Source organism: Castanea sativa, chromosome 6 (genome assembly GCF_040712315.1).
Source record: "Castanea sativa cultivar Marrone di Chiusa Pesio chromosome 6, ASM4071231v1".
NCBI classification, from domain to species: domain Eukaryota; kingdom Viridiplantae; phylum Streptophyta; class Magnoliopsida; order Fagales; family Fagaceae; genus Castanea; species Castanea sativa.
In genome coordinates, this window is record NC_134018.1 from 26,315,817 (window position 1) to 26,331,494 (window position 15,678).

Below are 15,678 nucleotides of genomic sequence, written 5' to 3' on the forward strand. Positions count from 1 at the left end.
GGGTGAGAACTGAGAAAGAAGGGAACATCGACCGTAATTTATATCGGCCATATATCCACGCACAACGTTACTTGCTCCTCAATTCATAGAGCAGAAGAAGCCTCTAGACTCTAGAGAGTAGAGAGTAGAGAGTAGAGAGTAGAGTTTTTTTTATTTTATTTTTTATTAATTAAAAAAAAAAGGAAAAGAAAATGGCATCACTGCTACAAATACCGTTAATAGTAGCACCACGTCAACGTCAGTTGGGCATAATTCCTTCTCGCATAAGCATAACAACCCTACGCTTAGGCTTAGGCTTAGGCTTAGCCTTAGTACCCCGTAAGAGCAAGAGTAGGAGTAATAGGAATACAGTCCCTTCTTCTTCTCTCCACAACAATCGCTTATTCGTCTCCGTTTCACCGACCATGGCTTCCACTGCTCAAAAAGTAAAAAACACATTTCAAACAAAGCACATTCTCAATTAATTTGTTGTTGATTCAGTTTTTGTTTGTTTGTTTGTTTGTTTATAGGTTCTGGTTCCAATTGCGAATGGCACCGAACCTATGGAGGCGGTGATTACCATTGACGTTCTGCGACGAGCTGGAGCTGATGTTACTGTGGGTTCAGTGGAGAATCAACCCCGCGTCGATGCTGCCCACGCTGTCAACATCCTCGCCGATGCTTTGGTTTCCGATTACGCTAACACAGTCTTCGATCTCATCGCTCTACCCGTACATCTCTCTCCCTCTCTCTCTCTCTCTCTAGCATTTTATCAAACACATGATTTGCATTGACCAATACAACAAACACTTTGTTATTTATTTATTTATTATTCTTTCCAACAGCAATTATTACTGTTGATTTCATAGGGTTTTGGTTTGCAAATGATGAGGGGCGCGTTTCACCATTCCATTGAAAATTATATGATTTTCTTTTTTATAACTTGAGAGCAGTTTAGCTGTCAATTGTTTTGATGGCTGCTAAGCTCTTTGATGATCCCTGTTGGCAAGATAATGAAGTAAATGATGTGCTGAGGCAATGGACTAATGGGCCTCTTTTTTTTCATTGGGCTTAAATTTTTCTTATGACCTTTGGAAGATTCCAATTGAGACTTTAATATAAGATATTGGGACGCCACCACTTAGCTTTAAAGCTAAAGCTTTTGGCCTCAAATCTTTGTTTGAGTGAATATCATTGTTAGGATTGTTTTTTTCCTTTTCGACTGTTTTTGATTTGATTGATTATTGTACCCTAGTCACTTTGTTGCTGCAAAATCTTTTGGCAAACTCCAAAACACAATTTATAATTAAAAAAAAAAAGTGGTAAAAAGCAATGGTGCAACTTGAAGGATATGGTCGGCTGTAGATTTTACATTCATTGTTTTGTATTAATTACATAGGAATGGGGGGTGCTCTTGGCACGGCATTGTTCGTTATGTTTCACTAGAACCCTCCTTTTGGAGCTTGATTTTGATGTACCCACAGCATACATTCTAAATACTTGGGCTGCATGCCTTTTTGAATTACATTTACTAAAAAATGTTATTTATTTATTTTCTTGAAATTGCTTTTATCTGCCTGCCCCACCTTTTCTAGTTACCAAGTAGAGGGTTACCTATTTCTAGTGGGTTACTCTAAGTCAAAATACATTGACGGGTGGAAGTGTTTTCATTCCTTTCTCCCTATGCTTGTATAAGCCATTCACTCTTTACAAGGTTCTACTAACGCTGTAGATTGATTAAGCTTCGAGTTTTGTGGAAGCTTATTGATATTTTCAATTATTTTGTTTATTATGCTATAGGGGGGCATGCCAGGTGCTACCAATCTTAGAGATTGTGCTGTTCTGGAAAGCTTGGTGAAGAAGCAGGCAGCAGACGGGAGGCTTTACGCAGCAGTATGTGCTTCACCTGCAGTGGCGCTTGGGCCATGGGGTGTGCTGAAGGGCTTGAAAGTAAGTTAGCTAACCACTTGCTACAGTTTCATTGTCAGCAGTTACATTATCTATTTGTAACTAGTTATCAGTGTTGATGGTTATGTTCTTGCTTAGAATGACTTAAGTTGGAAGGTTTGGGTACGTTGGTTTTGATAGGCAACCTGTTATCCATCATTTATGGAGCAATTAGCTCCTACTGCAACTGCTGTTGAATCAAGAGTGCAAGTGGATGGCAGAGTTGTAACAAGTCGGGGGCCCGGCACTACAATGGAGTTTGCTGTTGCATTGGTTGAGCAATTGTACGGGAAAGAGAAAGCTAAAGAAGTTTCTGTGCCATTGGTATTTACTTTTTCTCCAGTACATACATTTTTCTCAGTTAATATCTCCCTCCTTTTTCTTTAATGGAAAGGGAATGCATTGATTTTTATTCAAAATCAGTTGACTAGGGTAGCTGATCAAAGTTTGATATGCTCTGCATTTATTGTAATGGAGACTTATACCTGTCATAAATTTACTCTTAAGACATTTGCATTAGCTAGTTATTTTTCTTCTGGGTTTAAATGTAATGAGATTGAATAAAGGTTGATTATAAAAATAAATAAATAAATAAAGGTTGATGACTGCCCTCTTGTTGAGGTGGAGTTGAGACAGGAAAAGTAATACCCTTTGAGATCAAAGGAAATGATCATGAAGAATGAGGATGGCATTATCTGGAGCAAAGTCTTTGGATCCATTGTAAAGAATGGCTAAAGAGATTATTGGGGAAGCTGACAAAAAGATTATTCGCAGGCATCAACTTCATGGAGGAGCACTAAAATTTGAGTGTCATTAGCAAGTGGCCTAGAATGCTTGATTCAGTTTTGATGAGGAAAATATCAAGTCTGAATTTGGTTAAAGAATCTCTTATATATTTAAAGAAAGCTGATGAGTGGAGCATAAGGCCTGATGGTTTGTGATTTATAGCTACATGTTGGTACTAGAGGAAACTATCAACTAAGAATTGGGGCAAAACACTATATTAGGTTGTAGTGAGGGGGACTCCATTAATGTTAATGATAATTAGTTTATTAATGGACTAACAGATCTGGATGGGTTATTAACCAAGACAGAAGGCAAGCAGAAGAGAATGGATATGGATCCCCCCTTCTCCCCCCTCCCCCCCCCCCCCCCCCCCCCCCCCAAAAAAAAAAAAAAGAGAATAAACAATGGATTCTTGAATTTATTCACGTCTCTGTTCTATACTTTTTAGTGTAGCAGGGTCCCCTTGATGGTTTCTTTACTTACATGACAAGCACGTAAAAATATTTTGGGTAGAAGAAAGCCTAGTACATTTAATGTTACATGGCTGAAAGACATCTTTGAGTTAGCCGAATCACAAACTTAGTTGTGATCTTTACATATGCTCTGTACTCTTCTTCTTTCAGTTACTCTTTTATCAATCTGAGTGGCTTATTTTCTTAAGCACCTTGATTAGTGTTTTTATTTAATGAATATAAGTCTTAGTTTCCATTATTAGTTACAGTCAAGGTCTCACTATGAATGGGTGTTGGTCACTAGTTCATTCTCTTCTTTGAACTTGTGGAAGTTCATAGTCTATCTCCAGTATGTACTTTGTTCTCCTGTTTTCTTCTGTGTGTTTTTTATGCTTCTTTTGTTGATTTCTTTTTCAATATGGGAGGCTTTGTTTTTTTCTTCGGTGAATCGAAACATTTGAGTTTTCAGTTGAGGAAGGTGGTATGTTTTACCAGCTTTGTATTTATGAGAGAGGCAGAGATTCTTTAAGATCAATTTTTATGGGAAAAGGTAGTGCAAAGAGATTGCTGTTCAATGTGGAAGAACTGATCTCTGGGCAGTCTTGTGGTTAGTTTGCGAAATCTTTCCGTGAGGGAGACAAATGTTTTATTCTTCAGTTGGGATCCAATACTTACGACTCTTTCTTATTAATATCTGAACTCATTCATGGTCGTCGAAAGGGCTTTATAGTGGTGCCAGAAGGGAAGTCGGGGAGTGGCTGGAGAGGTTTTGGTTTACACCTGAGAAAGGCGATAGACCTGGAGTCTCTAGCTCCCAAGCAAGCAGTCAAAGGTATTCCCAAAAGAGAGGCCTCAATATCCTTTGTGTCGGTGGTGGCGGGGAAACAAAAAAATAATGGTGGCGGAGGAGATGAACGGAAGAATAAAACTTCATTGGTTCAAAATACAAATCCTAGAGATTCCAACCATAATAACCGTGATACTTGCAAGGAAAGTATTCTAGGACAGAGGGAGCAACTTGGGGCAAAGATTTTGTCAGATTTTAGTCGTAATAACCGTGATACCTTCAAAGAAAGTATTCTAGGACAAAGGGAGCAACTTGGGGCGAAGATTTTGTCAACAATAAATGGGATTGAAAGTAAAGGTATAAAATCTGAGTTGACCTTGGATCTTTTTATGCATATGGAGCGTGGGAAAGATGGGAGATGGGCTATAGTGTGGTCTGAGGTCAATGAATTGAGCCCAAAAGTGGTGCAACCTATAAAGCTCATTGTTCATAATATTATTACCTCTAGCCCATTTAATACAGCTAAGCCCAAATCTGTTTGGAGGCCATGCCAAAGCCAAACTTTGGTAAACCCAGCCCACAGTCAGCGTTTTAAATCTGAACTCGTAGCCCAACCGGTCTATGTGTTGGGGCCTCAAGTTTTGAAGCCGATGGAGAATCCGTTGGGCAAGAGTGAGCCTCGGGATTTGCCTCCGGTAGAGAGACAAGTGGGTGCGAGCTTAAGTGGCGATGGGATGATGCCGATGAGAGTTTTTGGTGATCTAGTGACCTGAAAAGAATCAGCGTCAAGGTGTAGCTTTGATATAGTTAATCTCGACTCCGACGAGGCTGTTTTTTTTGGGTTCACGGGCTCCAAGGCCGAGGTAACTCATGGATTAGGTATTCCGGACTTTGGGTTCACCAATGATATGGTGATTAGCTAAGTTATGGCAGTGATTGAGCCTCCGATTCTGAAAGAGGTGTTGCCGATCCTTTGTTGGCAACCATGGGTGGCTTAAAATAGATTTTCTCCTCTCTCAGACTTGGGTAATGGGATGGAAGCTGAGTTTGGGGAAGGGGAAGCTCATGAAGAAGAACAGAGTAGTCCTTTTGATGATATGACGCAATAGAGGTTAGTGGATTTTGTTGGGGAATTTCAGACAGATTCTGGGCTTTCACCTTCTACTATGGGAGACCAGTGAGGTGGATGATAGTGGTTGTGGCAGTGGAGAGAAAGATAATTGTGTGTTGGAATGTGAACCTCTGTCTTGGTGGGAACCTAATGATCTCAGTGAGGGTTTGCTGGTTTAGGATTCTGTAGAGGGAACATAGGTGACAGAGTCTAGGTCACCTTCGAATTGGGTGTCACAGTTGATGAAAAATTTCTGTAAAATGGTGGGTTTCCCTATTGTGAAACATGAAGCTCAATGTTTGGCTCTTTTTTGCATTTTGGAATAAGAATGTCTCAAGGTGAATGATGATGGGGTGTCTAAGCGGCCTGCAAACCCAAGGTCACGAGGTCTCAGGGAGCTTAAGGGGCTTATTTCTTATGTTAATTATGATGGTGTCTCTTCTAGGAGTAGAAGTAGGAGTAGAGCTTCTTCGACTGCTATGGGGGCTGTGTTTCCGGATTCGGGTGCAAGTGCGGGTGCAGGACTCGGCAATTTTTGAAAAAATTGGGTGCGGGTGCGTTGATTAAAAAATTATTAAAATTTTATTTATTTATATTTTCTATATATTTTTAGTATTAAAATATTCTTAAAAAACACATTACTATGCCTTGATTCACAAAACAAAGAAAGAAGAAGGCAAGAAACATAAAACAAAACGCAAAAGAAGCAACAAATATTCAGAATAAAATTAAGGAAGGATAGATTTAGGATGTTTGGGCTTCATTCAAAGCTGATTTCGGCTGTTTTGGCGTGTCTCAAGGCAGATTTTGGCCTGTTTCGGTACATTTCGGCCGTTACGGTCGCCGGCCGATATGGCTTGATTCTGGCCGAATCTGCCCGGTTTGGCGCGAATCAAAGCCGATTCAGTGCGAATCGAGCCGAGTCGGCGCGAATTCGTAAAAAAAAAAAAAAACTCAGACGCGGCATCGATGCGCGAGCAACCGTGTTGGACTCCGGTGCAGCACCCTTCCAGCCGCGTCCGTGCTTCATAGGTTTTAAATGACTCTACGACTACTTTCTTAGAATGTAAGGGGGCTTAACAATCCCCGGAAGATAGAGGTTTGTAAGAATCTTCTAAAAGGGTAGAAGTTTGATATTGTATGTTTTCAAGAAACGAAAGTATCTTCTATCGATGTTGCTTTTGTTCAGAGTTTATGGGGTAGTCCTTTCATTGATTGGGTTGTTTTGGATGCTGTGCAGACTTTGGGAGGGGTCTTGTTGATTTGGGATAAGAGGGTCTTTGAGAAGTTGGATGTTATTGTTGGACAGTTTTCTGTCAGTGTATTATTGAGAGGAGTGGTAGATGACTTTGTTTGGGCTTGTATAGGTGTGTATGGCCCTAATGACAATGGACAGCGGTCTACTTTGTGGGAGGGGTTATCACAGGTGCGTGCCAGGTGGCCTATGGCATGGTGTCTAGTAGGTGATTTCAATATTATTAGGTACCCAAGTGAAAGGCTTAGCTGTGAGTCTTTTAGCCCTATTATGTTCGCATTCTCGGATTTTATAGAGAATAATTCTTTAGTTGATTTACCTTTAGAGGGGGCCTCCTTCACTTGGTTTAGAGATTCTGGTCTTCCCTCTATGTTAAGAATTGATTGAACTTTGGTTTCTCTTGATTGGGAGGAGCACTTTGAGAATGTATCCCAACGGGTGCTTCCTTGTGTTCTTTCAGATCATTGTCTGCTTTTGTTGGAAGCTGGTGTTGTTTGACGTGGTTGAAGTGCCTTTAGACTTGAAAATATGTGGTTGACATTTGAGGGTTTTGCTGATAGAGTAAGCATTGGTGGGATGGGTACAGTTTTGCGGGCTCTCCTAGCTTCATTTTGGCACAAAAATTGAAGGCTCTGAAAGCCGATTTAAAAAAGTGGAACAGGGAGGAGTTTGGTGATTTGGCTTTTAGAAAGAATATGCTGACTGAGCTGATGGGTTTAGATGCGAGAGAGGAGTTGGTGGGTCTTTCAAATGAGGAACATATTCGTCGCCTTCAACTCAAGGGGGACATAGAGCAGTTGGCCTCTCTTGAGGAGATTTCCTGGAGGCAAAAGTCTCGGGCCTTGTATGTGAAGGAGGGCGATATTAATACTCGGTTCTTTCATAGATTAGCAAACTCACATAGAAATGCTAATCAAATTAAAAGGATTGAGGTGGATGGTGTTCTTTATGAGGATGAGTCTGATGTACGCACTCAGTTAGTCCTCTTTTACCAAGGGTTGTATAAGGAAGCTGAGGTGGGGCGTCCTACTATGGATGGGTTAGATTTGCTTGTATTGAAGATGATGAGTGGTTATCTTTAGAGAAGGAGTTCACGAAGGAGTAAGTCATCCAGGTATTAACGGAGATGGAGGGTGACAAAGCCCCTAGTCCTGATGGTTTCACCATGGCTTTTTTTCACAAATGTTGGAGTGTGGTGGAAAAGGATGTCATGGGTTTTTTTGTTTACTTTCATCGGCACTTTGTGTTTGAACGGTCTATGAATGCTTCGTTTCTCACTTTAATTCCTAAGAAGTGTAATGCCGTTAACATTAAAGACTTTTTCCCCATCAGTTTGGTGGGTAGTGTGTATAAGCTGCTGTCCAAGGTGTTGGTTAATAGGTTGAGGGTGGTTTTGGATAATCTCATCTCTGAGACTCAAAATTCGTTTGTTGGCGGAAGGCAGATTCTGGATTCAGTGCTTATTGCAAATGAATGCTTAGATAGCAGGTTGAAGAGCAGAATACCGGGTGTGGTATGCAAGCTTGATATTGAAAAACTAATGACCATGTGAATTGGGAGGCCTTGTTTTTTTTGTTGGGCCGGATGGGTTTTGGGTTGAAATGGATGGGGCGGATTAAAGCTTGTGTTACGTCTGTCCGTTTTTCAGTCATGGTAAATGGATCCCTTGAAGGTTTTTTTGGAAGCTCTCGTGGGTTGAGACAAAGGGATCCACTATCCGTGCTTTTGTTTCTCTTGATAATGGAGGTTTTAAGTAGATTCTTGAAGAAGACAGAGGAGTGTAATCTTATTCAGGGTTTTCAGGTGGGAGCTGTGAACTCTATTGGTGTGCGTATTTTCCATCTGTTATTTGCTGATGATACTATCTTATTTTGTGATGCCTCTAGGGAACAGTTGTTGTCCATAAGGTTGGTGTTGTCTTGTTTTCAGGCTTTTATAGGTTTAAAGGTCAATGTCGGGAAAAGTGAGATTGTCCTTTTTTGGGAGGTGAATAATCTAGATGCACTGGCTAATATTCTTCAATGTAGAGTGGATAGTTTGTCTATGAAATATGGGGACGCCGTTGGGAACTTCTTTTAAGACTGCTTTGATTTGGAATCCTATTTTGGAGAAAATGGAGAAGAAACTTTCTGGGTGGAAGCGTCTCTATTTATCTAAGGGTGGTAGGCTCACGTTACTAAAGAGTACTCTCTCAAGTCTCCCAACGTACTTTTTATCTCTTTTTACTATTCCTAAAGCTGTGGCTGCTTGATTGGAAAGTATTCAGAGGAATTTTCTGTGGGGGTCTTCTGAGGGGAGTTTCAAGTATCTTTTGGTGGCTTGGGAAAATGTGTGTTTACCCGTTGAGATGGGTGCTTTGGGGATAAGAAGTGTGGTGTCATTTAATCATGCTTTATTAGGGAAATGGCTGTGGAGATATGGTCATGAAGTTACCCATCTTTGGCGGAGAGTTATCTCCAAAAAATATGGTGAGGGTTAAGGGGGATGGAGTACTAAAGTCTGTAGGAGGACTCATGGGTGTGGCCTATGGAGAAACATTAATGAAGGGTGGGAGAGATTTTCTAAGCATCTGTCTTTTGTAGTGGGTGAAGGCATTCGTATCCGCTTTTGGCATGATAGGTGGATTGGTGATATTACTCTAAAAGATCTCTATTCTGAGCTTTATGTGTGTTCAGCTGTTAAGGATGCTTGCATCTCTGAGGTTTTGTGAATTCCAGAAGGAGGTACTATTAGAGTGTGAAATTTAAGGTTTTATATAGCTTTTGAAGATTGGGAGTTGGCTGCATCTTATTCTCTATTTCGCCAAACTCGTATTCCTCGGGGTGATAGGAGAGATACTCTTTGCTGGCGGCTAAAAGGTGATGGTAAGTTTGACACCCGGTCTTACTATCTTGCGATTCGGGGTGCTTCGAATTCTTTGTTTCCTTGGAATGGTGTTTGGAAACCAAAGATTCCTAAGCACGTGGCGTTCTTTTTGTGGACAGTTGCACATAGTTGGATCCTCACTTTGGATAATCTAATGCTTGAGGGTCACCCTTTGGCTAATTGGTGTTGTATATGTTGCTGTGATGGGGAGTCGGTAGACCACCTTCTTCTTCATTGTCCTGTTACTCATTCTCTATGGACTTTTATGCTTCAGGCTTTTGATATTTATTAGGTTATGCCAGGATCAGTGGCGGGTTTGTTATCTTGTTAGCATCAGTGGCTTGGGAAGCATAATTTGGACATTTGGAATTTGGTTCCAGGGTGCTTAATGTGGATTGTGTCGTTGGAACGAAATCGTCGATCTTTTGAGGACAATGAGAAGACGTTAGATGAGTTAAAGGTTTTATGCCAATGCAGTCTTTTGGAGTAGTCTCGTTGTTGGGGTTCTACTAATTGTTCTTCTCTCTTTGAGTTTATGTCTTCCCTTAGCTTAGTTTCCTGACAACCCTCTTTTTGTTGCACTGTTTGTTCTATTATTTTTTGTTGTTCATCATCATGAACATCTTGTACTCATCATTTTTTTCTCTTTAAAATTAGATTTCTGATTACCTATCAAAAAAAATTGTTAGTTACAGTCATATTTATTTCAATATGTTATCCAAAGAGGATCCAAGAGGTTGGCTACAGCTACATTTTGCTTATAGGTTGATGAATTTGTGATAAAGTAAAACATATGTGGTTGAGTTATGTGAACCACATCGTCATAATAATAGTTTATTATTTATTCCCAGAATAAAGACAGGTCAATTTAGTGTTACCTGCATGCTATAACAGTAATCAACTCAAAATACAGCCTTTATGGGATGGAAAATTGACAGGACAAAATCAAAATTTGATGCAACATGAAAATTAAAGAACAAAAACAATATAACATCACCTAGGCTAGGAGTCGGCACTTAGGATTGCTTGGAGTCAGCACCTAGTGGGATTGAAAATCTAGGAGTCAACCTAGGTTGGTTGGACTTCACACCAGATCATTGGAAAATTTTAAGAGAAATTCTATTAGCCAATCAAACTGTAAACTATCTCCATAGGAGTACAATATTGTGCTTATATAAACTATGACTTAATCCTAATTAACTTGGGAAATCCTAATTATTGAATTACAAAAATAACTTGAATCTAGGAAATTAAATAAAATATTGATTGACCTAATTAACTAATAAGACCTAAAATAAAATACAATGGACTTAACAACTTTTTTGATAAGTAATAGCTGACTTCCAAAATTAAAATAAATATTTCTTTATGCATCACCCATAAAAATGCTTCCCATTTTCCTCCTTTTTTTCATGCAGCAAAAATTTCTTAGTTGTTGACACTTATAAATTTTGAAAAATGCTATGATGCTCGTGCATTTTTTGAACTTCATACTTCGGCTGTTTTAAAGAACTTCTTGTTTTAGTTCTCTTTTTGCATTATGATACCCCTCCCCCTCTTTTTCCTTCTTTGGGCTTGTGCTTCACTGTTCTCTCACATTCAGGTTATGCGTTCCAACCATGGGGATGAATATGCCATAACTGAGCTAAATCCAGTGGAGTGGACGTTTGATGATTGCCCCAAGGTGAAGCTTTGGCTTTGATGTATACTTCTAGCTGTCTCTTTAAGACAGTACATGTTTCTAGTTACTTCTCTCTCTCTTGCTCTTTTCAATTTATATTTGTACTCTTTATATAATATTAGCATTGATTACAGGTAACATTTTAGACAAGATTTGCATAGCTATATTATCAGGTCCTGTGGGGTAAGATGGAATTATGAAGAGATATTTCAAGATAATTTTAACCATAAATAGATATTTATATTGATATAAATTCAAGGAGTCTTATGGCTAACAAAATTGTAAATATGACTCTATTTGCCTCCATATAATAATATAATATGCTACAGTGGCGGCTCTAGGAATTCTTGTTAGGGGGGTCACTAAGAAATTTAAATTATATAAAATCAAATAAAGCGATTACTTGAATATTTTCTTGAACAATGAGTCGAGTTGCTAAGGAGGGCAAAATTGTTGCGCTTGCAAAGCTAAAAAGAGTATGACTGTCGTCATTATCAAGAAGAACTCACAACCACGATATTTTTCTTGGTACCATTTTCTTAAGAAAAATGAAATTAAAAATTATTTTATTAAATAGGTTGAACAAGCTACAAATTTAAATGATTAATGATTTTTATCTTTTTGTTTTATAATAGGCTTTTTGTTGAATAATTTGTTCAATTGTTGTTGTTTGGTCTTGTTTTGTTTTTGTTTGATTCATGTTTGTTATTATTTGGGTTAATATATTATTGTTGTTATTTGAGCTTTATTTATGTATTTATTTATAAAAGGGATTAAGGATTATGTTTTGGGGTAGAATTAATTTTGGAATAATACTACGTCTACAACATTTTTATAATTAATCTTATGAAAAAAGCTGTTATTGGGGGTAAAAAAATAATATCAGTATTGCGCCCAAATTAGAATATCAGTAATAGCTTACCATATTGGATTTGTTGTGAAATTATTTTGAAAATTAAGGGTGTGCATGGGTTGGGTTGAAGAGTTTTTTCAACTCAACCGACCATAGTAGGATAAAAAAAATACAAGCCAAGCCAAACCAACCCATCATAGGGGTCTAACCCAACCCACATGGATTGGTTCGGTTGGACCCATGGATTGGATAGTTTTTATTTATTTATTTTAAATTACTATTATTATTATTATTAATTGAACATAGAACAACACCATTACAAATAAGTGCAAGTTTATAACCAAATAATCATAAGCAAACACAAACTATACGAGGAGAATTTAACTTAGGGTTTGGTTTTTATTTAGGAAGAGGGGCAAAAAAGTAAATAAAAAAATGGTATAATATATATATTTTAAATTTTAAATATATATTAAGTATAGGTGGGTCAGGTTGGGTTAGGTGGATTTGTGAATCTTATGACCTGAACCCAACCCAACCCAACTTACTGTTAAAAAAAATTTCATAAACCAAGCCAACCCACCAACCCTTAAAAATCAATCCAATCCGGCGGGTTGGGTTGGATCGGGTTGGTGGGTTTGCTGCATACTCTTAGTGAAAATTTTGTGAATTTAGCATTATTCTTATTTATGTTGAAGTAGAACCCAAATTTTTGTAATTCTCAAGTCAGGATGTTCAACATTTTTATTAGGGTGATCATAGTAGGTTAGTTTAGCCTATAATATTTTTTTTTTTTGCCAAGTGTATAAATACATTTTTTTTGCAAGTCAGGGTGGTCTTGTGACCACCCTGGCTTGTGGAGCCACCAGTGATATGCTATATAATTAAGAAAGCAAAGAAATTAGATGTTGGTGTGTAGAGCCGGCAGTTGCAACTGTGAGTGACTAGATGTGCAAATATATCTGAAACTAATGGCCTGTTTGGATGTTTAAAAAAGGAGGGGGAGTAGAGTAGAGGGAAGGGGAGTAATTCAATTACCTTGTTTGGGAGTTTTTTAAGGAAGGAGGGGGAGGGGTTTGAAGGGGTTTGAAGGGGTTTCAACTACCTCCAACCCCCTCATTTTTAATTCCCCCAAATTGGAGAGATTTGGAGGGAGAGTAGAGCACATAAAATTATTGATAAAGTAAATTACCTAATTTACCCTTATTATATTTATAAAATTACAATGTTAAAAACAAGGGGAAGGGCTAATTACTCCCTTCCCCCTTACTAATTATAAAAACATCCAAACAAGGTGGAGGGTAATCATTCTCCTCTACTCTCCTCCCCACTACTCCCCTCCCCTCTACTCTCCTCTACTCTCCTCCCTCTCTAAACTCCCAAACAGGCCATAAGTTTGGTTCCATGCAAACAACCTGACCTACTTATTGTAGTTGGTATCACTTGACCTTGTAATATGAGTTGTGTTATATTCTAATAAATTTTTAATTAAAAGTCCTTTTAGAAAAAATTAAAGTGTAATTTGAACATCAATTTGGTTGGATTACCAATTAATTAATGGTAGGGATCCAACTTTCCTTTTGTCATAATAATCGTCCCATTTACAGTCAACTTATTGAGAATGTGGGGTAGATGGAAATTTACTCCCTCCTGTGATTGTTTGAGGTTTTCACATAGTAAAAATCAAACTTGTAAAGAATTTTTGTGTTTAGTAGTTTTAATATATTTAAGTAATGACTCTATCCTTGTTTGCAGTTTCCTTGTTATAATCCCTTGCCCTTAATAATGCAGAGAACTTGGTTGAGATATTTCTTTATAAAAGCATTGATATCTTGTCTCTCATATCTTGTCTTTACGAAGAATTTGTAGTGTGCCTTATTGCTTGCATCTTTCTTTTCAAAATCTTGTTAGGAAAATTTTTTGACGAATTACAAGCATCTGCATTTGCTTTTTGTTTCAGATTCTTGTACCTATTGCTAATGGCACTGAGGAAATGGAAGCTGTGATGATCATTGATATTCTTCGACGAGCAAAAGCAAATGTTGTGGTGGCCTCTGTCGAGGATAAAGTAGAAATTCTTGCTTCTCGTAACGTAAAACTAGTGGCAGATGTGCTCCTTGATGAGGCTGCTAATCTTTCATATGATCTAATAGTCTTGCCAGTAAGTTGGGGGATTTAGCTTCTAATTGGCGATAAACAATTGTTTAGCATAACTACATTCTGCATATTTGTAGGGTGGACTTGGTGGTGCCCAAGCATTTGCAAATTCTGAAAAACTGATAAACCTGCTAAAGCAGCAGAGGGAATCAAATAGACCTTATGGAGCAATATGTGCCTCCCCAGCTTTAGTCCTGGAGCCCCTTGGCTTACTCAAGGTATTGCCTTTAAGGTGTCAGGATCAAACGTACCTTATTATCCAAACCATCTTCTCTACAATGTCAAAGAAAGATAATAAATTTTGCAAATAATTTGCATGACTCTATCTATGTTGCACAACCTGATTTATCTTGTGCAATCAAATAACACATTTATTCAATTACAAGATTTGGAAGCAAATTATTTACTTGAATAAGTGCCACTGTATAGACCGTAAAGCCCCAGCTCATCAGAAACACTAATCCCTATATTGTTATTGAATTTCCTGTGATCTATATTGTGATCCAATGCCTTTTTAATATCACCTACATGTTTCTTCCATTCATATTTTCTGCATTTTGGTGCTTACCACTTTGATCCAGGGTAAAAAGGCTACAGCTTTTCCTGCATTGTGCAACAAGCTGTCAGATCAGAGTGAAGTTATAAACAGGGTTGTTGTTGATGGCAATCTCATCACCAGCCGAGGGCCAGGAACTACCATGGAATTTGCACTTGGAATTGTGGAGAAGCTATTTGGGCGCGAGAAAGCACTAGAGCTTGCAAGAGCAATGCTTTTCATTCGCCCATAGACCTTGTGCACGTGTATGTTGTCTGCACTTGTATTAACGTCTGCAGAGACAAAATATGGTGAGATGAATACATACATATATATATATATATATATATATATATATATATATATATATATATATATATATTTTTTTTTTTTTTGAGAACCCAGACTCAAAAAGATGAATTCATATTTGAATATGAATTCACTTTGCAGTTATGTATGGCAGTTTTGTGTATAAATAAATGAGTTTCCTATGGCATTCGTTATAAGAATGGGAAACCCAACGTTGTCGAACCACTTTTTCTTGAAAGTTCAGTAAAAAATTAAGTTCATATTTTAATTTACTTTTGCTTCCTTTGTTACTTCGCATTACAGGTGGGATTTAATTGATGCTTCTTTAACTAATGATACCTAATAGTTTGTTTGGATTGAGGGGGAAGGAGAGGGAGTAGAGTAGAGTAGATTTGGTCTAAAATTAACTTATTTTTAGCCAACTTTATTCTACTCCCTTATGCTCCTCCTCCTTCCCCTCTCAATTCAAACAGGCCCTAAGTAAGGCCCTAAGTAAGGACACCGGTTAACAAAAGCTTGCTTTCAAAGAGTAGCCTTTTTGAAAGATGTTTGTGATTAATGTTATTTTTGTTATCTACTCTTCCTAATCCATTTACCATTTCTATCACATCACACAGTCGGCACTTATTTAATTTTTAATAGGACATAGCAATCAGTACCTAATTTTAAAATAAACAGCAAGGTACCCAGGAAGGTTTCATTTGATAGACAGACGTAGGGGCTGTAATATGTACCAGGAGCATGAGCGTAGCCTGAAGTCAAGTCGGAGTAATATTTTGTGAGCAAAGAGAACAAAATATGTATCTAGAAAACGTTTCTAGTGACGTTAAATTTAAGAAGAGTATATATATAATCGGCCGAACTTGAGATGAAATTCAAGCTCAAAAATCTGAAATATTTCGGTGTTGATTTTTACCATATTAGAGGGGAGGTTGTGCCTGATGTATCCTTTTGGAGTTAC

General features: G+C 38.1%; 1 protein-coding gene across 1 annotated transcript; it reads left to right on the forward strand.

The window, feature by feature from the left end:
• The first annotated feature begins 112 nt into the window (after positions 1-112).
• Positions 113-14,787, forward strand: LOC142640872 (protein DJ-1 homolog B). The gene is made up of 8 exons (XM_075815181.1): positions 113-425; positions 510-710; positions 1,780-1,929; positions 2,068-2,250; positions 10,786-10,866; positions 13,677-13,877; positions 13,951-14,091; positions 14,455-14,787. The coding sequence occupies exons 1-8, from the start codon at positions 192-194 to the stop codon at positions 14,659-14,661; spliced, it is 1,398 nt and encodes a 465-aa protein (XP_075671296.1). The 5' UTR covers positions 113-191; the 3' UTR covers positions 14,662-14,787.
• Positions 14,788-15,678: the final 891 nt, after the last annotated feature.